At 43.8% G+C, this 22038-nt stretch overlaps 2 protein-coding genes across 2 annotated transcripts; both read right to left on the bottom strand.

Annotated features, from left to right (window-relative positions):
* Window positions 1-1340: 1340 nt before the first annotated feature.
* On the bottom strand, window positions 1341-4016 carry LOC112560695 (melatonin receptor type 1B-B-like). The gene is made up of 2 exons (XM_025232711.1): window positions 3435-4016; window positions 1341-3245 (listed from the first exon to the last, which is right to left on the bottom strand). Exons 1-2 carry the CDS (start codon window positions 3687-3689, stop codon window positions 2796-2798), a joined length of 705 nt encoding a protein of 234 aa, XP_025088496.1. The 5' UTR covers window positions 3690-4016; the 3' UTR covers window positions 1341-2795.
* Window positions 4017-5478: 1462 nt separating this feature from the next.
* Window positions 5479-16496, bottom strand: LOC112560450 (DNA-binding protein inhibitor ID-4-like). The gene is made up of 5 exons (XM_025232319.1): window positions 16343-16496; window positions 11990-12142; window positions 11668-11746; window positions 6919-7168; window positions 5479-6506 (listed from the first exon to the last, which is right to left on the bottom strand). The coding sequence occupies exons 1-4, from the start codon at window positions 16346-16348 to the stop codon at window positions 6927-6929; spliced, it is 480 nt and encodes a 159-aa protein (XP_025088104.1). The 5' UTR covers window positions 16349-16496; the 3' UTR covers window positions 5479-6506; window positions 6919-6926.
* Between the last annotated feature and the right edge of the window lie 5542 nt (window positions 16497-22038).

The raw sequence follows: 22038 nt of genomic DNA, 5'->3' as shown, positions 1-22038 counted from the left end.
AGTTTACGAAAAATAGCTGTTATTGTTTGTGTCTTCAGAGCAGAAAGAAGGCTTGCTTGTGTGTTGTGAGAGTGAGAGTGTGTGCGTGCGTTTGAGTGTGTGTTCGAGTGATTGTGTGTGTGTGTGTGTGTCCCTATATGTTCATTTTCTGTGTTTTTTCCTTGCGTTCATTATTGAAAGCTTTCTATTAGCATCCTTTCTAGCGCAAACAGTTCATCTAAGATGCGGTGGGTTTGTCGGTTGGCGGAGATACTGAACTTTATCAATCATCAGCATCAAAAACATTATCATCGCCATCTTACCATCCTCCTCATCCTCCTCATTCTCTGTTCACTTTGTACTGTTTCCCTTCCTTCTTCAGTTAACTCTTCCCGTTAATGAGTGTATGCCGGAAAATATAAATTAATATTTATCGTGTTGTAATTTAAAACTTTCTCGATTACGCGGCTCACACAAATCTTCTTCTTCTCTTTCCTTGTAAATACATTAACTCCAAGGAGAAGCAGTCTTCATAACAAGAAGATCAAAAAACAAAACCCTTCATATCCAATTAAATTGCTTTGAAGACAATTGTTGTACAACTCAGAACTGGGCCACAAGCAATCATCTCGCTTGGCTACTAAGAACTGACCCCACGATAGAAAGGTCATCAACAGGAAAGAAAAGCAGTTTGAATAGTGATCAAAGGAATGACATTTATGGTAATTTCGCTCCACCCGAAATGACAACAAGGACATGGCCTGTGTCCATCAAAAGAAAGCCTTGTGACAAGGAACAGTTCGTCCTCCTATTGTCAAGGATCTCAGGGATCACTTCTGCTCGTTTGATGTTCAAGTGAAAGATCCCTGAAATTAAACAACCGTTTGTTTGTCTATTTCTAGAAGTATTGTCAAGTGAGGTTCATCATCAGCCATTGTTCTTTATTTTCATATTTCACGGAGCCTCACAGTCCGGAGGTGGGGCGAGGGCAAGGGGGATTGTGAAAGAGGAAGATAGAAACGAAAGAGTTCCTAAAATAACTCAGGAATTCAATATACATTCTTTCACAAGGAAACTTTATTTACGACAATAAAATTACAGCAGTCATAAATCAACTTTAAAAGGTCAGAGATAAACTCTTTATGATTATGATATTTTAACTGTATATTGGCTTCAAATACAAAATGTTCTCTTGTGAATTATTTACTGGAAGACGACATCAACAATGAGTTTTAAAAAATAAATCGCACGATGACCATAAAGGAAAACTGATACATTCTTTCTTTTTCTCTAATTTATGACATCTCTCTCTCTGTTTAATTCTGTCTCGGTCACACACACATATTTATATTCCACTCCGATTTTAGTAATTATTTTATTATCATTAATTTGTGAAACAAATTATTACACAAAGATTATCTGCTTTGCGGTTACTGTCTGGTATGACAGGGCAACAGTATCAGTCTGATGGTAACCGGGGTTCGCATCCACCGCGCCACTTGATGCTGTTTATGTCGAAAATAACATCTAACATCTTTGTGTACACCAGTCTTGTTCACACAACCAGACCATTGTCTGCTCAATTTTTTTCACACATATATGTCTATACAATGTTAAAGATTACAAATTCATGTTTTTGAAGTGTGCCATGCCTTGGACCTGCAGCTATTTAGAAAAGATTTTTTATTTTAAAAAAATACAGTATGACTATCCTAGATAAGGAACTATTGCAGTCAAAACAGGAATACACTTTTTATTTAGTTACATACACGGAAGCTTATTTTTATGGAGTAAAGATTGTAATAACTGAAACAAAAATACTGGTGAGTTTATATACTTATAATATAGTCTTACACTCAACGAATACATAAGCGCATTCGTAAACGCTTTGGTGAATGGTGTTCGATAAAAGAAACCAAAAAAAGTAGAAAAAACTGTCTGTACACTTATCTCACTCAAATCGCTTTTTTTAACAGTATTACCACATGACACTGAAATCTGGTTTTCAAGACAAAGATCACAAATCTTTCTGACTTTCTGTTCTTCAAGCCATGCTTCCTTTTCTGGTCAGAACGGAGCGACACCTGCTGAATACACAGTCAAAGCATTTGACATAGTCGCTTCGAAGGCAAGGGTTCATAACCCCGAACACGATCCAGTTGACAGAGAAGTTGCCCAAGAACAGGAGATAGGTGGTCACCAAGGCAACTGGCGTCTCTAGAGTTTTGGCGGCGCCGACTAAAGTGTAGATGCTGAGCGGAGACAGGGTCACAGCTCTAATGAGGAAAACGACAATGAGAGATCTGACGAAAGCCTTTTCTTTCTTTTTCTTGCATTTGCCAACACGGTGCAGCTGCCGGAGGTAGCGCTTGGCCCTCGCGCGCCCCATGGACTTACCTTTGGGGGTCTTGATGAGCTGCCGCGGTGGTAGGGTGCCGATGTCGGACTTCCGGCCACCCGACAGGCAAGGTGAGGCCATTGGGTCCAGCGACGGGTATTGGCTACTTGCATCACAGCTTTGTTCTTCTGACGTCAGTTCGCTCTCTATCCTAGTATCATCGACATTGCCATCGTCGTCTTCATCGTCATCATCATCGAAATCCTGGGTTTCCTCGCACGTTCTGTCGTCGAACTGATCGATGAAGCTGATGTCTCGAAGGAAGGAGTCTTCTCTCGCGACCCTTCCCGAGACTAACGAGAGCTCTTGTTTTTCCACTTTCTCGACTTCTTCGCCGTGTAAGTTTGGACTAAACGTACCCTCTGCCCCCGTCAACTTTTCGATCGAGCTGTCATTAACAGGAGTCGAGCAGGTCTTGTCATCTCCAACGATTCTCTATGCTTTCTTCTTTACACTTCTTCCGATTTCTTCGTCGTGATTTAAGTTTCTCCTTCAGGCGCTTTATCTCCATCTGGATGATTGTGTACTGACTGCGACTTTTGAAACGAGTTCCTTTCCAGTGCTGGTAAATGGCCCAGTTGCAGTAACCGATGGCTAAGACAGGTAATATTCCGGAAGCAACAAAAACAATTTGAGTGAAGTGTTGTTTCTCGTTGTTAAGAAGTGAGCAGACGTGTCCATTGCAGTCGAAGCTGTAACACCCAATGGACGACACCAGCGGCATCAGAGCCAACAGGACGGCCAGCATCCAGCACAGCACACACAGCAGCACAGTACGGCGCCGGCTGAACAGGACTCGGTGAAGCTTCAGATGGCAGACCCTCAGAAAGCGATTGAGAGAGATGACCGTCTGGAACAGCAGCGACGCCTGCAACGATACAACACAACCCTCGTTGGTTGCTGACATTCATGGAGGTTGACAGTTGCTAATGTTCATTGCCCGTGCCTTGAACAACATACTGATAGAACGTTTGGGGCAAATAAATTGCTGTTAATGTTAATTTGAGATTTAACTACTAACCAGTGAGCAGAATGGGAAATTCAAGATGTGACTTACAACTGAGCAGGAAACGAATATGAAGCCAGTGATCCTGCAGTGATGGCGGTCGAAGACCGGGTAGCGGGACATCAACCCCAGGACCATGAGGGGTAGGAAGTACCCGATAATACCGACATCAGCACACACGAGGTTGAGCAGGAATATCTTGTAGATCGCATACGACCCTTTCAGAGGTTCCCGCGAGATGAGGGACTTAAGCATGAGACAGTTGCCTTGGATACCGGATATCAGCTCCAGGATGCCTAGCGCCATCAAACGCCATTCGCCACCTTGTCTATGTGGTTTCCCTTGTAGAGGCACTCCGTCATGTTGCCAGTGCAAAGCTGCGAGCAATTGTTATCAGCAGGACAGACCATTTTTGTTTGTTATCGTGCTGAAATTTCAGGAGCAAGTAGTCTCAATATTATTTTACATGTTGTCATGCTGACACTTGAGGAGCAGACAGGGTATTTGACAATTTTAAGACACATTCACGAAGGATGCTCGTTTGGAGCTCACATAACTAAACACTGTTGTGCTCTAAGGCGGACATATTTCTCGACACACAGACTTCTCTAAAATTGAAAGGCAATTTCCGCATTCAGTCACCCAATCCACTGTTTCACAGTCCCCTATAGGAAATAATTCAACTTTAGCTTCCCGGTGTGTGAGAGCTGATTTGTTGATGACCACTGTTCTGGCCCATGGGGCTGACAGGGCGGCGCTACTTAAATGTTGGGAATATCAATAGTGTTTAAGAACTAGATGAGAACAAGTAACAATAGACATAAGCTAAAGAGCTCTGACAAGCCTTCTATTGCCACAGCTGCCAGACTGGGACCTGTATTATCACGGACTAATATCCATGAACTGCGGGCAGGCGATTTTTTCCCAGTAACTGCTAAAACGAGGCATTAGACGACATAGCTTCCGTTTATCACATTCTTTGTTACAGCTCGCCGAGACTTACAGTAGATCACTTTGCAAGAGGTTAAGCGTTGGTCTTGGCAGACACATAGCAGTCCAGCTGTACACATCCTTGAGATTATCAACCGACCCCCGAGGTCTGCTCCTGTTTCCAGTTACCAGATACCGCAAGGTATCCGAGACTAACCCGGGGTGATGTTACTTCTGCTTGAAAACCTCGGTTCAGCTGTTCAGGACTGCTTTGTTGTCAGAAAGATGTATTGATAAATAATGAAAACATTAGGTGACGAGATTTCTCTTTCTATTCTCTCATATGCCGGCTTGATTTTTTTTTTTTTTTTTTTTTTTTTTAACATTTTCAGCATTCCTCAATAGCTCACGAAGGTTGCTGTGATAATTTTAAATATGACCCACTCGAATGCTTTATATATTATATACATAAGTGAAGACACATTACATCGATGTGCTTTGAAAAATAGTATTTCTTTGGAACTGTGCTAAACAGGATCAGAGAAAGCGATAAACAGTTATCAGAATAAGCTTCAGAGAAGATCTTTTGAACAAGAGGCTCACTGGTGAAATGAAAAGACGAGAAATTGTTTCAGTGGTCTGACTTTCAACAAATCGTATCTGGTCTGATTTTTTTCATATCCCTCCATTGCTCCTGTGTTTTCTTGATATTTATCCTGTGATCAAAATCTTATAACCGACCATTTTATGTGAGATGGGTAAGAGAGGTGTGTGACTTTATCACAAATGTACAGAGTTTTCGTGACAGCGGTATTAAAATTTTTCCCAAATAAGTTAGGGTGGGAGAAAGGTGAAAATGTATTGTAAACAAATAACTCCTGGCGTGCCGTTATGTTTATGACAGAAACGCTCATACAAGTAGTGTCCTGTCGATGCTGTATTTCATTAACTGTGGAAAAGTGTCAAAACTGTTGGTCATAGAGTACTGGGTGCAGTGTCGAGTATACATTACTACCAGTAAATAAAGACAGTAGTGTTTAGGTCAGAACCAAAGTGGATATACAAATAAGCATGATTTTTATTTCTTTTTCGACCAATACTTGTTTTCCTTACTTATTCTCGACACGCAATAAAACGCGCACACACACACACAAATTACAAAATATAGTTTTCAGTGCAACATGCTTCATTATGCAGAGTTCAAAAATACAAAACATTTCAAGATTACAGACAAAATTCCGCAATGACACGGACTATGTTGATTAGTATAAAACCGATATGCACAGTCCAGGATTTTACAATCAGCCACTACACAGAAGTGACTGCTTCCGACTACATCATAGGTACACAGAAGCCTCCATCTTGGCAGGTAAGGCAAACGGCAGAGCGCTGAGAGACAGGAGAGACCGAGGGCCAATCAAGAAGACTGGGAAAAATGAGAAGATGAGAGAATACCAGCCTGCCAGTCACCTGCTCGTCAGTGGGGACATTGGGGAAGGCAAGTATCATTGAGCGGGTCCCTGTATTGCTTTGAACACAGTCGTCTCTTCCTGGAATGCCATTTCTCTTCCGCTCGTGCCGCACTTGTTCATAAACATGTTCATTAACTTGTTCAGAAACGTCTGGAACATCAAGCACGCAAGCAGCCGCGCCTCAGAAAAAAAAAAAAAAAAAAATCGGGGAAAGGGGAAACAATTTCTCCCAACAAGTTCACAGGCAGCTTAGGATTATTACAGCTTCTTTTACAAAATCGGCGACAGAAAAACTTTGTTAAAATGTTATACTTTCGTACTTTAAAAAAAAAAAAAAAAAAACGTCCATCAACGAGGTTCTGATTAGTTTTTGTAAGCTTGTGCACAATTTCCCAAAGTGGTTATAATTGTTCTTCTGTAATTGTTGCAGAGTTCACATGTGTTTCCTTTCTGACAATTCTTCCTTATTTCGGCTGCCAGCAACTCCAAGCATTTGTTTAGCTTCCTCGGTGCTTCATCCCCAGTAAAAGTCAGCGGACAGTCATCTAGCGGTAAATACCGGAGTCCATGAGGTCAAAGTACAGCAAGGTCAAGGATCGGTGTGACCCTGACCTCGCCAGGTCGTTGAAACGTGCAGGATTAAAGAAGGCGAGGGCATAGTGCCAGAGGAAGGAAGGTCCGTATCACAGTCATGCTTCGTTGGTCACACAAAGACAACGATCTGAAAGCACAGACAAGGGAAACAACCCATAATAACCAAGACTTGCAACACAAACAAGGTGCAAAAAAAAAAAAAATAAATAACTAAAATAAAAAAATCAGCCTTTCCCCCTCCGAATGCTAAAGAAATTCTTTACTATGAATGCTTACGATATCAAATAATGTTTTGCTTTTGTCAAGCAAAGGGAGAAAATTAGTACTCTCAAATTAAAAAATAAATTGACGTTGTGACTTGTAAATAATCCTTTAAGCATTATGTAATTAATTTGTCCACCGTATTATCATATTTACGTGTCAATCAATTCTAAAGTATTAACATATTCTTGTCGCATTTGTCAATTACACAAAAATTAACCATAAAAATCCCAGATCTTCTAGTTGAAAAAAATATTGTAAGAAAATGCAAGACTTACCAGAAGGTTTAACAATCCTTTCTTCTCTTTCTGAAGCAGAAAACTGGCCCGCTTTCGCTGTTTTTCATAGCTGCAGGAAGACAAGAATCCGGGTACGGGTAGGTAAGGCTGGAGCTGGCTGGACTGGGAGGACAGGCTTCGAGATGGGTGTGAAACACTGGCGTATGCGCTGTCTGAGGTCGGACAGGGGGCATCATCTGACAGACAAAACTTCGAACTGTCTCCTGAGCCATGCTTTCCGCACCGCAACCTGCAACACGAGACATCGCCATGACATCAACGAGGGAATTGGACTGGTCTCGTTATTTCTCGTTTGAAAATATTCCTTGAGGAAGAAACATCTTTTTGATCAGAGAACAGAGAAAAAGCAATCTTGAGAGGCAGTAAGTCCTGCAAGGTATGGTTTTTTAAAATCATATTCATCACGTGACCAAAAAAATCAGGAAGCACACCCACCACAAATGTTTCGTCATTTTTTTTTCTCTCGCAGCTGTTGTTGTCTAATCTGTTATTGTGTGCTTTGTCATACCTAGGTCGCTCTTCAGTCCACTAGCAAACACCGAGCGAGCATGGCAGGCCTAACCAAACAGGGAGACCACCCTCCGACACGGAGCCATCTGTTGGGACTGATTATCTCTCACCCACCAGTAGCGTGGGAACCCGCCTGCCTCTTGTCTCCGTGTCTCCCCACCACTCGACAATGGCATGCGGATCCACTGTCCCCCTCCTACCCCCTGTCTCCTCTCCAGCCCACCATATGGTCAGGCCGGGTCGAGGCCTCCATCGCACTTCACTCAATCCCCGCAGGTGACGGAATGTGACGGGAGGAAGCTGGGGGTGGATGACAAGTTGAAGTCAAGATTGGCTTCCCTCGCCTAATCTGCTGGTTGCCTTGGTGACACTGTAACCCACGGCCGCCGACACGGCTCAGGTGCAAGGGGCTAAGCCGCTCACCTGAGTGGGCGGCCCGAGTTAACGAGGAGACTGACAGGGTCGCTGGGCCCTCGGCATGAGTCACCTGCATCAGGTGCAGGAATGTGCGAGTCAATTATTGTCCTGGTTTCCAGCGGGATTTCCTGGCGTGCCAGGCAAGTAAAGTTACTGCAAGTACTATGCTGAACGAATATTTAAAAAAAGACGGAAACAAAGAAAAAAAATCTTCCGTCACTCTATCCACGGTATTTTCCCGCACAACAAGACAAGGTTTTATAAATGAACTCAATCAACAGCTAAAGAAATTAATTTCAGGTGGTAGGTTATCAAGCTGGGTCACCGAGCTCTCCCGAGAGACGCCCGAGGGAAGGCAAGCAGACCGCCAACCCGGTGCCATCCACTGAGTTCAGTTCCCACGGTGCGAGACAACCTTCTCTCACCTGTTGTCCGCCGGCTTGGCAGCTCCAAGGTGACAGATGGTCTCTGTCTCACCCTCCCTTCCTCCCTGGTGGTAATCGGTGTCATTTCAGTCTTCAGGGGAAAAGACCTTTGACCTTTCTCTTTCATGAGTGCTTTTCTTGTAATTGCTGGGATTGTGTCTGTTCTCTTTCTAGTTTAGTTTTGGTTTGATTTACAACATAAAATATTTACGGGTATTAAATGTGTGTAACACATGCGTCATTGTTTATAATAAACGCACATTTCTTAGCTGAATTAATGTTGTGTAGGACAGAGTTCACATTTTATGGTCAGTTAAAAGGTCCATCCATAATAGCTTAAGCGCTAAAAAAAAAAAGTTTTTAAAAAACAATGAAACGGGATCCGTCTTTAACAAAAAATTAGCACGATTTTAAAAAAAATTCCTTTCCATGGACGAAGTTTCGATGAAAAAAGAATGGTACCAAACGCGGAAGAAAACAAGTTAAAGAATTTGCAGAGCTGTAAAACAATTCACACTCAGTCGACAAAGGCTAAGAACAGTAGCAGACAGAAGTGAACTGAAAGTGTGGACGGCAACAAGAGAAGGAATGTTATCTACAGCAGAGAAGAATGACCGCACAGGAGTAGGCCAGGAGCTGGTATGACAGGCGCGTGCATTGTATAGCTTTAGCCTTGTCACATGACTGGAATGCATGCTATGCGGCTACTCACCTACATCGACCGCCCTAAAGACGGGCCGACAGTCCTAACTCTTTATCTCAATTGATCAGCCATAGTTGTCCTTCTGTCGACACCAACTACACTGGAGGTACTGCAGGGCATGGGACCCTTTCAACACTGAGTCTCGAGGTAACGGTACTCGGTTTTCGGGTAATGGTGTATGAATTGATGGAGCCTTTTTTTTTAAAAAAAAAAATATCACCTGCCTGCGTCGTCCGTCCACCCCACGACCAGCCCACAACCACTTCTCAACCCGCTTTTTTGAAACGAGGTGTGCGCAGGTAGTCAAAGGTTTGCGACAGGGTGTCAAGAACGCGAGGTGGAGCAAAGAAAAAAGTGTGTGGTGGGGTGGGGGGGAGGACTAGAGGGGAGGGGACAGGGTACCTTGATAGAAGGGGTCTTCAAAACGCATGTAACAGCTGTGGTAAGTTTCATTCTCACGAGCATGAACACTAAGCCACGCCAGCTCCCACCCACGACTTGCAGCCCCACTACCTGTGATTTGCCGAAACCGTCCCCACCTGACCTGCCTACGGAACGTACCAGTCCACAATTATCCCCCTTACTACAACCTGTGCCTCGACTTACCTGCCCCACCCCAACTCAGAGATCTTAAATCACCCTTCCTCTTCCCCATCAGGACGACCCCCTAGTTTGTTTTTTATTTGTTGGTGGTTTTTTTTAAAGACATTTCCCTTATGTGGTCGAGTGCCTTGAAACGCCAAGAGTTGTCTAACTTGTTAGCCAACTGTTATGTTATCGACGCGCCCACCTTTCATCGAGGACATTCGTCCAGACCTGGCGTGGGTGGGATTATTTGGGGGGTGGGTGGGGTGGGGGAGAGGTTGTGGAGGAGGGAAGGAGTAGGAATTGAAAGGTGGTTGGAAGGATTTTTGGCCCGGCATACGATTTACATCTGCGCGGACGTCGTCGACATCTGCCAGACTTCCGCGCCATCTTGCGATCTCACACGACAACCAACCTATCAGCTGCTGGGTTTCACTGGGAACTGGCCTCACCTTGTGGCGATTTGGCACAAAATGAGATGGTGTGATGAAGAAAACAACGCAGTTTTAGATATTAGGGGAAAAAAAAACTCCTGTCCATACTCATTTATCACTGGTTTCTTCAAAGGGCCTATCATCCAAACTGTCTCTATATTTTTATTTTCATTTTTCATCCCAGATTACTCAACAGCATCTGTGTGCCTATGTGAACGTGTTCGTTCAATCTACCCGTTCCCAAAGCTGTCGGGTTCACAGGTCTCGTTCTCAGTTTTCTCCACCCCTCCCACCCCTGTCGTAGCAGCTGTTGCACGGAAGAGGACGTGAGAAATCACCACCCTACCCTTTCCTCTCGACCCAATCATCCTCCTTACCCAACCCACCCCCTTGTAATCCTCGAACAGCACAACCAGACTAATCCCTGACAATCCCTTCCCCACCTTCTCCACTCATAAGATGCCATAATATCAGCGCCCCCCCCCTCCCTTTGTTAACTCCGATTCTCTTACACAGGTGTTCCTGGAGTGCAGAATTTCCGATCTGAAACCTGTTTGATACTAAAATATTTAAATGACACCAACCCTCCCCAAGAGTTAACGATTCTAAGGTAATGAATAGCTAACAAAACAAAAAAATGTAGCTGGACAAAGCCATGTTTTAAAACTATAATTAAAAGTTAACAATACAATATATTCAAATAAATCTTACATGCCTGACGATCTGTGTGTGCTCTCGGCTTTTGAAAAAAATGTTTGTTGTTTTTTTTTCCTTACACTTGTTTTAATTGCTCTTTTTAACTGTTGCTAAATTTTGATTATTGTCCTCACTAGTTGTCAAGGGAACATACTCCAGCCTTCTGAAATGCTCTCTCTGCTCGATCCATGTGAGAACCGCGCAAGATGGCGGAAGTACAGGAGGGCAAAGGGCGGGGCAGAGAAGTGTAGGCACAACACCTCTTGTCCTGCCATGTTTCAGTACGGCCAAACAAACGATGTCGATCAATGTGGAAAGAAAAAAAAGGAAGGGGAGCAGATCCCTTCCCCCTCTCCCAAGCCACTGTGTGAAGCGAGCAGAGGGCGCTTTTCACCGCTGGAGGGAAAACACGACATGGCGTCGGACTATGGCTTGGCGAACAATGGTCAGAATACGATCACACTATTACACCTCGTACCATTGATTGGAAATGCTATCGAGACAAGATGGGCGAAGAAAAGGGAGTGTTTGGCATCAATGTTTCAGTCGTTTGAAACTGTTTCCTCCAAACTAATTTTCCCACGGCCTGGGTATGCTTAAGCAGCTGTGATCGACTGGCCTATAAGGCCGAGAAAAGCTCTGGGAGCAAGGATGGGGTTAACGAACTGTTGAGACTTGTGGTAAGCTCACACATAAGCTGATATATCGCTAGAAACAGCGGTTTTATCAAAAGATTATAAAGGGATACTGTAACACATGTTTTAATAAAACAGATGTATCTCACCTTTCGCTAATTTACTATCAAAAAGACAAGTTAGTTTTATTGTTTGATGGAGTATAAAGGTTGTTTCCTGATTTCTTTCGTCGTTTTTGCCAATTTTTATTTATTTTTTTTTTAAATTAAATGAATACGTGATATTTCTTGTGTATAAATCGGATTTCGAAAGTAAGGACTCACCATGTTTCTGTCTGAATCGCTCAACCAGGGCTGCGTGAAGTTCTTCGATATACCGAACAGCTTCCTCAATCACCTGAACCTGAAACCATGTCAATACATAAAATATAATACAAACTGACAACATTTTATACGTTAATTCTACTCTCTCTCCTTCCCCCATTCTCTCTGTCCCTCAGTGCGCCCAGGATAAACCAGGGAGCAGTGTGAGTGTTTGGTGTGTTGTCTTTAATCCTCGGCAATTTAGAATTTTACAATTTGATGATTCAAAACAGGTTTCTTTATTTTTTAGAATAACTTGTTTCAGTAGTGTTTGAACTCTCACCTTGGTGACCTTTTTCTTGGTGGCCACTGCAGGCACAAGAGCGCGAAGCTTGGAGTATTCCCTCTCGCGGATTCGTCGGATGTGTTTACGCAACTGCTTTCGCGCCGCCATTTGTGTCAGGGAGGGTCTGTGGCCAGATGAGAACCGAACCATCTGTGGAAGGGAGCGAAATAAGAACATCTGTTACAAGCGCTGTTGAGCGAGATGCGAGAGCTGCCTTTGTTAGCTCTTCATAGATTGACAGGTTGATAAACAGGAGAGATGAGAAAAACTCACAGAAACCAATGTTAATAAAATTACTCATCTATTAATAGATTGAAACGTTTGGATGTTTAGAAAAAAATAATCCTCGAATTTCTTACTAAGGGTCTGTGTGTACTGACAAGATTGAAACACAACTTTTTTTTTTAATTTTTTTTATTTTGGACAGGGTCATTCAGTTCTCGTTTATAATCCATGACATGTTCATGCTGTTGACGATTTTAACACTTTTTGCTAATGAACTCACCCGGTTATGCCTGTACGCACCCGAAAATGCACTTTGCCTTCACACGCCTTTAAAACAGCTGTGGGATCAGAAGTGTGTCCCAGCCCACTTTCCCTCTCACCTATGCATTATATATGAGTTCTTCTACATCTCTGAACACATCTCCTGCCCTCGCTTTGAAAAGAGTGATAGACGTTCACCGCTCCAGTACAGAAGTTCATTGAGACACACACTCTCTCTCTCTCATCGGCCGTACAATCTGACAATGGCCTTCTGTGAGATCCGTTGAAACGTCGGTTGTCGAGTGAAAACATGCCAGGCGAAGTTTGAAGGACAAAGACACACTTTTCTATCTTCCCACCTCTCCTTCGTCGGTCCTTTTTCATTCTTAAACCCGAGCTTTGAGAGATGTTTGATGTCTCCTTTCTATCCACGAGCAAGAGAAGGAAAGAAAAAACTGCCAACCTGAGGTCTTTCTTCTCGCCCACTTCATCTCTTTTCTTTCTTTATTCCCCACTCCCTTTTTTTTCTTTCTTTCAAAGATCAAGTAAAGCCGCTCAAGATTCTCCGCAGAAGCAGATGCATCCGAATCCATACATGCGTCACTGTGACCTGATAAAGGTTAGAGGTAAGTTGAGGTCGTAGCTTCCACTTTCTGACGTCACCGTCAACCTCCCCCTCCCCACATCCATTTTCGCCACCCAGTAGTCCTTCCTATCTCTTGTTGCCCGCCCGTCACCGCTTGGTGGCGAAGAACCTGTCTGGTGGGGTGAGGGAATGAAGAGGCTCTCACTCCTTCCTCCGTGTTCACCCTGACACGGTCCGTCACATCTGTCCCATCCGGGTAGGGGACGCCAGGTAGTGGGGTGAAAGTGAGTTGAACAGGACAAACCTCCCACAAAAACAAAGACACGCAGATATAACGACTATGCACGCACGCGCGGCGAAATGGGCTGCATGCACGTGAGTGGGTGGTGAGAAGGAGAAGAGAGAGAGAAAGAGCCTCAAGATCACGGATACACTTTCTGTAAAGCTTGAAGCATCTCCGACAAAAAAAATAAATAAAAAAAAAACGAGGCTATAAACCACCATGAGTGTTAATCACGGCAAAGCAGACAAAAATGAAATGACATCAAAAACAGTCACAACTGGTAAAAAACGATCACACCTCGGCGAGAAAACTTCGCTCACCAGTGACACAGGAAAGAACATTTATAATCCCCCTACAAAAGGTTAAAGGTTACATGTTTAGTAAGCTAGTAGGGATTATTAGAGCGAAGAATATGTATCACAAAAACAGTAGGCAAATATCAATAAAAATAATATGTGTCACTGTGACCTGATAAAGGTTAGGGGTAAGTTGAGGTCGTAGCTTTCAGACGACAAATATCCCAAAAGACATAAAAGAATTCTGGAATGTATTATTATGAATTTAAATCCTGCGGCGACGACCTGACAAAAATAACTTTTAAAAACATAGGGAGAGGGGTGGTTGCGAGAAATGTGATTGCCTCAGGGACCTTGTCTGGCGGTGCTGCTGAAGGTAAGATTAGGTTAGCTCGTAAAACCCTCGCATTTCTGTATGTCTACATGTCACAGAGTGCGACCAGTAGGCGCAGTAACACTCCTACAGCCTCCCCCACACACCTGTTGTGGTACAGGACAAACAGAAGAGTCCTGTCTTCGCACAGCAAAGTTCATCGTGGGAGACAAATACCAGCTACACGAGAGAAGGGGCTTGGACGAGGGGAGAGAGAGACCTCTTTCTGTATGTAATCACTGGCAGGAAGGTGTGTCAAAAGGTTGAGGTCAGGCCAGTAGCCTATGTATCTGAGGGCTGGGGAAAGCCAGTCAGCCTGTCAGCGGATAGCCTCATTTGTGCATCACGCGCTCGGATGAATTCAAATGTCACCGGATGCTGTTGAACGAGGGAACATTACGCGGAGGTTGTGGTGTTGTGTGATAAGGATCTTCACAACAACCCCATTCATCACACAGACAACACTATTCCAGCATCAGAAGTGCACAGTATTATCATATTCCCTCCCTTCCTCTCCAATGTCACCCCCACTCTTCTTTTCAGAGGTCGTTTGACGACAAATTGTGACCGAATGGGGAGGAGACATAGAGACAGAGAGCTGAACGGGTCACTGCACCCGGCCTCTTTTCAGACGCGCGCACGTCAAAGATATGATGTACCCGACACGCACAGGCACCTCCAGGTGGAGGCTTTCGAGGCAGGTGCTGACGAGGATTCCTGTAGGTGTTTTGCCACAAGGCCACACGTGCTTTTATTTCCTCTTCCTGGGGTTTCGGTTCACCTAATTTAACACATCACAAGTTGGTGGAGTGATGGAGGAAAGGATGTGAGTTGACGTGTGTGGCCAGCGGAAGAAGGAATATTTAACGCGGTCTTACACATCAAAGCCTTTATACACGGTGTACTAACATCCTCTCCTGCATCTACCTGCTGACTTTTGTTTGAAAGCAGGTAAGCAAAAATGTTGAATATCAGATTGTTCCTCCCTTACGATGCTAGGAGTGTTGTTCGCAGTTTTATGTTGCTCCATATGTTGGATGACATATCGGTATTTTCAAATTATTTTAAAATCGATATTAGAAAAATTCCTTGGAAATCAATATTTAAAAAAATAATACCCGATTGATTGTTATTCTTACCAAGAATGTTATATTCTACTTCTCTGCGCAAAGACTTCAATGTTAATAGGTAGAACCATTATAAACATAACCCCACCGTGGTCATTAACCTTTCACCTTTTTTTTAAGCGACGAGGAAAACAAACTCGTCAGTAATGCTCTGAGATACAAAGCAGTTCAGCATGAACAATACATCTACAACATGGATGATGGTTATGATGCAGACACAAGTGTTGCTTGCAGGTCCATATGCTAGGACAAGTCAGTCCTTACCACGCACGGTGTCACGTGAGAAATCCTAAAGAGCGGGAGCACGATGACATCACCCCGTCGTTCATTCACCGGAAAGTGTGTCACGATGACACAGTATGAGGCTGAACTGGAGACGGCATGATGGAGCAACGACTGCCATCAAGAGCTATCACAACAGTGTCGGCTGTGTCTAGTACAGCTGTCGAGTGCTTTACTAAACATACACTAAGCTGTCACCCTACTTCCTCGACCCAGTTCCGGGGTGTGTGGACTGGGAGTACCGCTGTACCATATGTTTCACATCAACACAACCAACCTCCTGCTCAGCCACACAGCCTGCAAAAATGAAAGTTACTCGATCGATCTTCGATCAATAAATCTTTCCCCGGCTCTGCAATGATTCTTATAAACATGTTTTGTTTTGTTGTGAGCGGTGAATCTGGCTTTTATTTTTCTGTTCAGTCGATTAGATACGTGTACCATATGCTTGTATTGTATTCAAAACATTCCACCCTCGGCAGTGATCCAAAGTGCATCGTTGTCTGTTTGAATACTGACTGTATCATAACGATATTCGATTCCAGTTTGGTTTCAAAAACTATCAGAAAAAAAACCCTAAAATGTTGACAATAACAGGTTCTGAGGAAAACATCGACTGGACCAGGATAAAATCCGCATCGACTGACCAGCCAGCGACGATGACTGATAATCTGAACAAACACAGCCAGGCTAGACCAAACCATATGTTACCGACAGACAAGACGATTTGTTGTGTACTTCACTACAGCCTGGCGACAACACACGTCCCACGCCATGTACAAGCATGACACACTAACGGCTAACAAGAACATACACGCACACCAGCGCTGTCGTCAACAGATCACCGCCAGCGTCAACAACAACAACAGCAACGACAACCCTGCTGTGCTCCCTGTCGTCAAAATAAACAAGCTCACCTTCATTATGTCGAGGTGATGAGAGAAACAGTATTCCTGATCACGGCTCAGGTACAAGATGTTTCCAGATGTGGGCGTTGCTAACGGCCTCGTAGCTCTTTCCTGTCGTTGAATGAAACTTCGCGCGAATGCAACCGGATTTTATAATTTCCCCTGGGACCGCCTCACTTCTAAATGACCATTCCGCGAAAAGTAGTTCTATTTATTTCAGTCACAAACTTCAACAAGACGTCAGTAAAAAATAAAATTTTACCACCAACATGAAATTTGATTATTATATTATTTTATGGTTGAAGTATAGTTTTGGTGAAATAGTAGGAATTTGCGAGCGGAGTGATACCTGTGGCACGAATATAGCCCGACTGTCGTCTGCTGTCGCTCACAGTAGCGTGGGAACGCATGGCGTGCTGAGCGCGAGGCGACGTGTACTCTCAGGCAGGGGGTTCATTGTAACTGCACATCCATTGTTCGGCTGGCTGGCTGGCTGGGCGGATCCACAACTGTCGCAAGTTTTTGATATTTGTGCGACCTTCAGCCTCGTCTACGATTTTCTAGGCACAACATCTTGGTTTTCCTGGAGTGACACATGCCGCACGTGGTGGACGGACTCGTGCCTGTGAACGGGAAAGGTGTTATCAGACGGAAATGTAACAGATTGTGCAAATCACCTTGCCTGCTGCAGGTACGTCTGCACACACCTCACACACCTGACCTCTTCTAGGCCCGTCCGTTGGTTAACAGATCGCCATTGATTGTTTTTTTTCCTTACCCTCTTTCATTAAAAAAAAAAATTGGAAGAGGAAAAAAAAATAATAAAGCACAAATAAACAATTTACAGAATCCTAAAGATTCTATGTGTCACAGCCATATTCACGAGAACACAAATTTGGGTTCGGTAGACAAACTGTAGTAATTCAATGCACCATTTAATTTTGGAAAACGAGATTATGAGATAAAATTGCCTGAAAACATGGGACTAATTCTTGTGCAGGACCCAACCAAACCAGCTTGACAAACCTCCCGATCGCCGTAAATGTGTTAAACATCACACCACTGATCAAGTTTCTGGTTAATCGAACAGTTAAGACAGGAGTCCGCTACCTGACTGCTCACAACAAGAAAAGAAATAAAAGGTTTGGCAAAGAAGTTTTTTTTTTTTCAATCTTGGAGATAACTCCAAGTCGCCGAAATATTGAGTCTATCGTCTTTTGAAAATCATTCTATGCCAGACAGAAATCGTATGCGGCAATCGTATTCTCAATTAGATAGACAGAGAGAAGAATATAGTGAGAAAAAACAGCCAAATAAAAGATTTTTAAAATATTTAAAAAAAAAGTAGACGAGAAATTAAGAATTCAAAGAAAGAACCTTCCAAAACAACGGATTTTTTCAAAAAAGTAAGAAACAAAAACAAAACAAAATACTCAGTGACAGAGAAATGAAAGAAAGGAACACCGTAACAAAACATCCAGATACGAGCTTATGACACTCGGCGCCAACCCTCGTTTGTGATTACAAGCGTAACCTTGACCCAGCGACCTGGGTACACGAGGCCGCGACAGAGTTTCAAAAGCTATTCACGGCCTTTTAAGAAGCTCTTGAGGAGTTGTCAACGAAAGTTTAAAAGGTCTACCCTGTATTCATTGGAGGTTAAAACTTTCCGGTGGGAAAGTTGGGCTGCTGCCTTCGATCAGTCGTGTCTTAATTACTTTATCTAATCGCCTGGCCATCAACATCAAAAAGCCTTTTCACCTGCGAGCGGTGGCCGACCGAGTGCGCACGCGCAGGGACGCTGTGCGGGTGGAGAGACGGCGGCTGCAACTGACTGTATCACCTGACGTAATCTCAACGGCTCGTGAGAACCTCACACAGACACACGCTCCACCGTTTCTGTAGTCTCGTTTTGACTTCAAGAGCTCGCTGGGAATTCTCTTTCTCTCCATCTCTCTAGCTGTCTATCGATCTTTTTTCGTTCTACATGTATCTCTGTCGGTCTGTCTGCGTATCTGTGAATGTATGAGCGCGCGCGTGTGCTCGCACGAGAGTCTATACATATGTATATATGATTATATATTTGCGCGAAATGCTTACATGCTTAATACGATTTCTTTTCTTCTAAAACTATGACAAGTCGGGTGTACTTGGCTTAACATTTTATCGTTCGTTCATTTCTCTGGATTTACTGTCCGCACTTATTATGATGATGATAAATTTCCACGAGGATAACAAATGTTCCAATTAATTTTATTCTTTTACAACGAAGCATACAGTTTAGGTGGGGAGGACATTAAAACATAAAATAGTAGATAGGACAGACAACAGTAGAATAAATAAAATTCAAAAATCATGGCCATGGCCAATTATTATTACTGTCAATCGCGTCTAACAGCTGATGGTGAACCTGGAAACCTAAACCCATAATGTTTAAAATAAATATGAATAAGGAATGCTCTTTTAAAAAATACACAGTTATTCTCCCAAAGATCGACATGGAAGAGCGAACTAAAAATTAATACGGATCGACAGGTTCGTGGTAAAACTTGTCATGGATGTTCGCGCTGAAGATTGACAAGTTCGTACAATAACAATCCCAATGAAAATTTTCGCCTGAAAACACTACAGCCTCCTGGGTGTATTTCCTGCACACTGCTCCTGCCCTGCCCCACCCAGCCATGGAATATAGATCTGTCAACACCAACGTGTAATGGCTGCTATGAGCCGCACTGGGCGCGTGCGCCGTGAAGAGCAGGTCACGTGCATCCCTTGTCGTCGGGTGTGGGAAACAGCAGACGACAGCCCAGCGCAAGAAACGCTCGCCGCCTCCTTAGCGACAGAGCAACTGATGATGAGGGGCAAGGCGAGGAGTGGATCTGTTGTATGTGTGTAGTAAAGGAACTGGAAGAGGGGAACTGAAATAGTGTAGGAGAAACTGTATCTCCCTATCTCACTCCCGTTTATGTACACACAATTCTTTCAAAAATGGACATAGACACAAACAGACACACACGAACACTCGCGCGAGCACACACACAGACCTATTTAAGTCCACGCCCTCTGCCATTTCGGCAAACAACGTGTCGGGGGGTCGGAGGGGGATCCAAAGACAAATGTCAAGCAAACATAATCCACTTTGAGAAGATCAAAGAGTCCTCAGAACAAAATAGTCGTTTGTTGCCTCCCTTCCACAATCCAGTCCCGGTCTTTTAACTCTCCATTAACTCTGATAAAACGAAAGGGAATACGCCAGACACCTATTGGGCACAGAGGTGGAAACAAAACCTCTCCGCTGATCTGCTGCTGTCGTCGGCAACCTCCGGTTGACTGCCGACAAAGAGAAGGTTCTGCGAGAGAGCAGGTAGTTCTTCACACAGACCCTCTCTGGCTCCTCATTGTTCGGAACCATCCGTCGGCCGCACGCGGGGTTGCACGAGTCAGGTGGACAGCGGCACCGACCTAGTCTTGTGTCCCCGGAGCCGCCACTCACCCGCCTTTCACTCACCTTTCCTACCAAAAACTAACGATGAAAAACGATTTTGTTTTATTTGTCTCCCTTCTGAGGCTGCTTCAACGACTTTTAACATAACGGTTGTATGAGCTGTCTTTAAACTCCAGGTGTTTTTTTTTAATTGGTCATCAGAGAGAAACGGATAACCCTGTTCATCTTTCCTCTAAAGGTTGCAAGACTTTGATGGATCCCTTTTGAGTCGGGTGGGTTGTTGGTATTGTGTAGACATGAAGTACCCTCTTCTGATAAAAATGTTCTCGATTAACTGCTCTTCTTTGAAGTGGTAGTGCCCTGCTGAGAGGACAAAATGCTTCAGTGATTTTTTAAAAAAAAGTGCGCAGTACCAAAACATATTCTTCACGACAATGGTCTTTATTTCTCTTCCGCCCAGCATCTATGTTAGTCCGGATTGCATGAAATCTTTGACATCCTTACCACCTGCAATAGAAAGACTTGACCTGCAAATCCAATATTTTTTATCCTACCATAAAGTGCCCCAAGCCATAGGTCAATACTGAGTTATGGTAATTGCATGTAAGGGCACCACCAAGAGGATTTGACGGAGGGGCACCAGCAGGAGTGGAGCCTGCGGCTTACTTTGAGTCATCATGGGGAAACCTCACCCGGTCGGGACACTGTAAGGACTGGAAGATTGATAGCTTTCTTCATCCGGTGGTAGGTGGTGCATGGCCGTTCTTAGTTGCTGGAGTGATTTATCTGGTTAGTCGCGATAATGAACTACACCTTCGCCTCCTAAGAAGCTTGTCGATCCTTCTTACATCGGTGCTAACTTCTTAGAGGGACACGTAAGTGTAGCCTCACGAGATTGAGCAATAACAGGTCTGTGATGAACATGAGCCGCAAAATTGCGAGAAACTTACCACAGATCTTTGAAAGAACCGATAACGGGATAGCCAGGATCATCTGTACTGCAATCACCAACTACTACACAGAAGATTACCAAACCGACGAAGGATAGATATGACCCATCAGGGCTGAGTAGAAATCACCCAGAGACCTGCTATGTTATAGTTCTACCCTCGCCAAGGGCAACTACATGGTTTGCATAGTATGACGAGATAATGTGACAAGATGGACAAACACAATCTGGCATACAAGTTGTTCTCATGTTCAAGGGATTCAAACATTACTTATTCTGCGCCTGCTGCCCTTGTTCAATGCTCAGCTGCTACAGTACCCCCACCCCACTCCCAACCGGCCTCCCTTGCTTACCATTTCTCAGCTGTTCCACCCGCACAGCCTGCTTCAATACCCTGCTTTCCAAAGTCCTCCCCTCCTCCTACACCCACCCTCCACACCCCTTACTACCCCATGCTCAGAGCTAGGTTTATCTCAAGCTGCTTCAACATTATTCTGGAGAATTACGACCTTCGATCCTAAGGAGAAAGGTTGTTTTCCGACTCACCCTACAAAGGTTCTTTCTTTCATTCAGTCATTTGTTCCCTCGCTCAGTCATTCGCTTGCTTGTTTAATGCTTCCTTCTCTTCTTTCTGTGATGTCACATTTCAAACAATTTAGTGTCTTTAAAAAAAACAACTGAAATCTGTAATGTAAACATTATTATTTGTTAAAGTGGGTTGGAGGAACCCTAGAAATACAGACAATAGCACTGTTTCCTCCCTTGTCTCATTCACATCAAATGAAGTTGCTTTATTTTATTTATTAATTTACTTCTTTTGGTTTCGTTTTGTGTAGTAATGACAACAGCCGCTCGTAAAGTTTGCTCTTTTTGCTTTTTTTAGTAATGGGTGGGGGAATAATTACTGGTTTGTGTTACCGGCAACTGTAATTCAGTTGACGGGGCGTGGCTGCTAACGGTCACTGCACAGGCTGCAGCCCTGCGCACATCAGAGAGGAGGCAACGCCCAGTCCTTTGTCCTCACATGGCCCGGGTATAGAGCCGACGGTGCGTGAGTGTGTGTGTGTGCGTGTGTGTGAGTTGGCTTATCTGCCGATATGTCTATTCATTTATCTTAGTTTTTGAATTGGTGGAGAGTGAGATGATTATTAGTGTAAGATTGAGATGACTGTCTTAAAACAATGCATCAGTGTTGAGGGTTCAAGGTGAGACAACAATTAATTCAACTGTCATAAATTTCCTCCCCCTACTTCTTCTTCTTTATCATGCTACAAACCCCCCTTGATGTCAGTCCCTCATAACAAATGTCCA

The sequence above is a fragment of the Pomacea canaliculata genome, linkage group LG3 (assembly GCF_003073045.1).
Source record: "Pomacea canaliculata isolate SZHN2017 linkage group LG3, ASM307304v1, whole genome shotgun sequence".
Lineage (NCBI taxonomy): Eukaryota > Metazoa > Mollusca > Gastropoda > Architaenioglossa > Ampullariidae > Pomacea > Pomacea canaliculata.
This window is presented reverse-complemented; position numbering and strand designations above follow the sequence as displayed.

What these genes read in the sequence shown, in the direction of transcription:
- LOC112560695 (XM_025232711.1), bottom strand. Translation starts at nt 3,689, where the DNA reads ATGGCGCTAGGCATCCTGGAGCTGATATCCGGTATCCAAGGCAACTGT. An exon ending in TATTCGTTTCCTGCTCAGTT is followed by an intron (nt 3,246 to 3,434) that starts GTAAGTCACATC and finishes GTATCGTTGCAG; the next exon opens with GCGTCGCTGCTGTTCCAGAC.
- LOC112560450 (XM_025232319.1), bottom strand. An exon ending in CCAAGAAAAAGGTCACCAAG is followed by an intron (nt 11,747 to 11,989) that starts GTGAGAGTTCAA and finishes ACATGGTTTCAG; the next exon opens with GTTCAGGTGATTGAGGAAGC. An exon ending in GCGATTCAGACAGAAACATG is followed by an intron (nt 7,169 to 11,667) that starts GTGAGTCCTTAC and finishes CTCGTGTTGCAG; the next exon opens with GTTGCGGTGCGGAAAGCATG.